Genomic DNA, 5,125 nt, shown 5'->3' with positions numbered 1-5,125 from the left:
CTCCTTGCCATAGCAAGGTAGTGTGTAAAACAATCTCTATTTGGTCATGAGATCAAGGTAGTTTTTGAGATCTAGTAAGATGGGAAGTTTTCTTTACATGTGAAGCCCATTCTACCTTTAGTCTGTCCAGGAAAAAAGAAGATCAATACAAGACGACTTTCCAAACAGTATTGAAGAGTGTTTTAGATTCAAGATCCGCGCGAGAATAGAAAGCAGAGAGCAATGTTCATTCACCATAGCTCATCAAAGGATAATAAATTCAAGTGTCCACATCACCTTTGGTGATACCTTGATGGAATTGGTATGTACAGAGCCACAAGGCATAAAAGAAATAGGCAGTAGGATAATTGGTGATAGTCACAGTCCTATGTTAGAAGTATGCCTTAGAAGCCAACATGGCTGACGCATATTTGTAATCTGGGGCACAAATTTGTAATTTGACACTTATTAATAAATAAGATCGGGCAATTTATTTTTCATTCATGTTTGTATGTGTCCATGAATCGTCCAAGAAATTAATAAATGATGACACTTATTCTCAAGGAGTTGAGAATTTGAGGCATGTGTCATTAGGGATTAATTTCTAAATGTTCCTGATTGATGGATCCATCACGAGGGACGGTGATCGATCCGCTGAGATTAGTGCACATATCACTTAGTTAGATGGACGAGTCTCGAGTCTACGGTGTAGAGATACTGGAGTGATTATGCGAGTACTTGTTAGAGAACAAGGTACTGAGCGTGACCAAAGATAGTAGTCATATGGATGTCTATCCACTCGTCAGTGACTACTTATGCTGCAGTTGTATGACTGGTCCTTTGACCTGCGATGCCTCAGCTATTCACTGTGAGGTTGCTGTAGTTTGACAAGCATGTGAACTTGGGCCCTAGCCATTCGGGTCCTTGTAGTGCGGATTGGCTATAGTAGGTTCATTTTAGAATAGGTTTGCATTTAGATGGGATCTATCGACCTTGATAGATTAGGAGTGATCCGATGTGATTTATGAGACTGAGTTCGATAAATTTCTGTTTAGGTATTTTGGAAAAAGAGTTTTCCATATCTCGAACTGGAAGTTGTATAAATTTGACATATGACGGACGATGGGGTTTGACGAGATATCCATAACCTCTGTCACGTTGGGATCCATGATAGAGGGACTGTATCATACGTTAACTGCACCTAAAGGTTCGGACATTCCATTCTGCTAGGTTGCCACCACACACAGCTAGGTGTCACTCGAGGATTGTGAGACTCGAAGGCATTCACTTGGTGATCAGTGAACCCTGAGAGTAGAACTGAAATCGTTTCAGTCCACTGAAAGAAGTTTCAATGATATTAAGATGGAGATCTCAATATGTCTCATTAGTAATCAGAATAGAACCTACGGGGTCACACACATAGATGATTTAATTAGTCAGACTATCATAATTGTGATTTGGAATCACAATAGAAATCAATCATCAATATGATTGGTGATTGAATTAACCCACTAAGTGTTAGTAAGTTAATGGAAGAAGAATTAAGTGGAATTGATTGCAATTGGATTGCAATTGGGCTGATTTAATGAGCCAAATCAAATTGGGTTCGATCCAAATTGATTTGGGTTCATGATTGGGTCAATTTGATTAAACCAAGGTTTGTGCGGATTTTAAAGACCACATGTCGTCGTAGGATGAATATGACTTAAGTCATGTTCACACTATGCGGACTTTAAAGTCCACATGACATCGCAGGATGCATGCTCCCAAATCAATTAATTCTCCTAATGAGATTAGAAATCCTAATGTGATTAGAAAATTAATCAATTGATTAAGTGGACACATGTTATGCATCTATGAGCACAAGGATTGGACACTTGGCATTAATCCAAGGGTGGGTTATAGTCCCATGCTCCTAATAAGATTAGGAGAAGCCCGAAACCCAATCTATAAAAGGATAACAAGGGAGACATTATGAATTAATTCTCTCCTTTTCCTCTCCATGCCTCTGTTTCTCTTTTCTTCTCCCTTCCCACAACAGCAAGAGGCTTCCCCTCTTCTTCCCACGGCAGCAAGGGAGATCAAGTTCATCTTCTTCCAAGTGTTGGAAAAAAGAAAGAAGAATAACCTAGGAAGAGATCAATTCGCCCAAGGAAAGAAGTTCTTTCCTCCACGCCCAAGCCCATTTTTCCTCCTTCTCCACGACAGCAAGGGGGTCCTCTGCATCCTCTTCTTCCATGGTATCAAGGCAAGGAAGATCCTCGCGCAAAGTTTCCGCCTTCCTCTTTCTTCGTTGCGAGTAAGATCAAAGAAGAAAGGGTTCTTCTTCAAGGAGGTATGTTGTAGATTTCTTCCAATCTATTTGATAGTCATAAGAAGTCTTTGCAAGAAGCTAGCACTCTGGTAAGACCCTATCTCAGATGATTAGATCCTCGTGTGGATACCTATAGAGGCCGGACAGATGTGCGGCTTAACCAGGAACCTAGAAAGATCATCAGGCTGCGGTGTTCTATACCTGCAGAATTTTTGAAGATGAGATCTTCAAATAAATAACTTCTGATTTTTGTTTCAGTTTTATGAATCTTAATCAACCCTCCTCATATCCTAATCTTCCCTCCCTATTGAGTTCAAAGATCTTCTGGATGTGGATCTAGAAATTTTTTTGAATTCTACGATCCGAGGCGCGTTCATACGATGAACGACGTCCCGCTTGAATTCCGCTGCGAACGTCGCATCGAGCGGGGCGTAACTCAGCATCCTAATCATTTTGTAACCATATAGTATGTGATACAAACTCCACTAAACATCTTGAAGAGGGGAAAATTTCCATCTGAAGATAACAAATCCATATATTTAAATTAACAATATTTGGTAACAAATAGGAGAATTGGTGGAATGCCATGAGGCAACAAAGCAATCGATGAGTACTTTATCCTCCAACGAAGAAGAGCAATCAGCAATAAACAACAACGAAAGGAATAACATAAAGACACAATCAGAAGATTACGTTAAGCAGTACTAAATATAATTTATTGGAGGGGAACCGAGGAAGCAGCCTAGTTTCCAAATTTGGACGTTATCTGATTAACAACCTGCTGATCAACCTGGAAAGCCTTGGCCAGCACCTCGCTCGGTATTGCAGGCTTCGATCCAAAGAGAGTGAGCGAAGCAACGACAACCCCAGGCAGCTGGCTATTGAATGTCGTGATCGCCAGCGCCTTCTCCTTCCCCACGTTGTACTGGAAGTGAACGAGTCCCCTGGGAATCACGAAATTCTCACCTTCATTCACAATTTTAGAGTAGAATACGTTGCTCGTGCTGATGAATCCCACCAGCAGCTGACCCTGAAGAACGAGCCCAAGCTCGGTGGCACGGGGGTGGGAGTGAGGGGGGTTGAGACCTCCCGGGGCGAAGTCGACTCGGTTCATAGAGAGCCCAAGTGTGTTGAGGCCTGGGAAGCTGAGGACATTTGCAGAGGTCACGTTGAAGCTGAGAATGTTGTCTGTGCTGCGTCCTTTCGAAAGCGCTCTGGAGAAGAAGTCGTCGGAGACGACGCTGGAGGTTTGTTTGCATGGGAATCCATCGACCGTTACGTCGCTGGTTTGAAGGTTGGCAACGCAGAAGTCCTGGAGGGGATCGGGGTCGGAGCGGCATGGGGAGAGGAGGAAGAGGGCGAAACAAAGGAAGAGGAAAGGTCTTGCTACGGATTCCATCTTCGTGGTTTGTGGGAGATTTGGCGAGAGTGGAGGATGACCATGATGTTGTGTTATATGGGCTTGGTGTTCTGTTATATAGCCTTGTACGCTTGGTGATTTATTTCAAGAGATTACGCTAGCCTTGGCACGAGCCTTGAAATGGTCCATGAGATTGAACTTGCCGTGGCAATGTGGGAAAAATTAATGCGGACCCGATTGCCAGCGTCCGCGGGTGCCGGCAACCGTGTCCGTAAAAATTACAATAAAGCTCATGTCCAAAATTATATAAATATTTTTTTTTCGGCATACGAAAAAATTTAAAAAAAATACTGAAAAAATTCTGGAGAAAAGTTATTCCTCCTCTTAGCCACTTCTGATTTTTATTTTGCAATTTTGTTCAGCAAAGTTTACCTTTTTATTTCGTTCTTCGTTGGATCTGCAAGTTTGATCGGATTCGATTTGGCTTCTTCCGAGACGTACCGAAGAAGAAGTTTAGGGTCGTCATACCTCTGAGGAGGATTGCCGGGAGGCCCATACATAGGAACAAATACTTCTTTGGGACAGCATTTACGCGCTTCGACCTGCCTTCAATTAGACTATTTTCTCTTACTTGTATTTTAAATTTAATATTAGTAGATCTATAGGATTTGCAATTTTATGATTTAAATTTATTAAATGAATAGATTTATTTTGTGCAAGAATAGATTTCTTTTATACTATAATAGATTTATTTTGATGCCGAATAATATACATATATATTATTCCTTTTAAGATTTTGTATTAATTATAATTATTAGATTTATTTGCTTATTTAGGTGATATATTGCTAACAATCCAAAGAAGTGTTTCTTTGTTTTTTTTGTTAGTAATAAATAATTCATTAAATCCTTTATTGCAATTGTGATATATTAGATTTTAATTATAATAATTATTTTGCCCGCACAAAATTAATAATCACTAATTCTAAAAAGATAATAATTTGTTTAACCTCCAAGAGATTTATCATACCTTTATTTGAACTCCTCAAGGAGTAATTACCAGATTCCATTCAAATAAAAAATTTGAAAATTGGTTGATCCACAATAACTAATTCATTTAATTGACAAATTAGATCTCAATTACAATAATTGATTTGCTAGCACAAAATTAGTAATCAATTATTCTAATAAGGCAATAAATCAATTCTAATATATATAATTCATTGAATTGATAAATTAGATCTCAATTACAATAATTATTTTACTAGCACAAAATTAGTAATCAATTATTCTAATAAAGTAATAAATCATTCTAATATATGATTCATTGAATTAACATATTAGATCTCAATTACAATAATTGTTTTGCTAGCACTAAATTAGTAATCAATTATTACTAATTCGAAAAATTCAAACAAAAAATTCAAAAATTGGTTAATCCATAATAACAAATTTAAGTTTGCACTTAGGCTT

General features: G+C 38.7%; 1 protein-coding gene across 1 annotated transcript; it reads right to left on the bottom strand.

The window, feature by feature from the left end:
• Positions 1–2,810: 2,810 nt before the first annotated feature.
• Positions 2,811–3,745, bottom strand: LOC103697162 (germin-like protein 3-8). The gene has a single exon (XM_008778968.4). It carries the CDS (start codon positions 3,690–3,692, stop codon positions 3,036–3,038), a length of 657 nt encoding a protein of 218 aa, XP_008777190.2. The 5' UTR covers positions 3,693–3,745; the 3' UTR covers positions 2,811–3,035.
• Between the last annotated feature and the right edge of the window lie 1,380 nt (positions 3,746–5,125).

Source organism: Phoenix dactylifera, unplaced genomic scaffold, assembly GCF_009389715.1.
Source record: "Phoenix dactylifera cultivar Barhee BC4 unplaced genomic scaffold, palm_55x_up_171113_PBpolish2nd_filt_p 000076F, whole genome shotgun sequence".
Taxonomy (NCBI): domain Eukaryota; kingdom Viridiplantae; phylum Streptophyta; class Magnoliopsida; order Arecales; family Arecaceae; genus Phoenix; species Phoenix dactylifera.
The sequence above is the reverse complement of the archived record's forward strand: the minus strand, read 5'-3'. Positions and strand labels throughout refer to the sequence as shown.

Bases quoted from the DNA above. Each gene is read 5' to 3' on its own strand.
- LOC103697162 (XM_008778968.4), bottom strand. From the start codon at position 3,692: ATGGAATCCGTAGCAAGACCTTTCCTCTTCCTTTGTTTCGCCCTCTTC.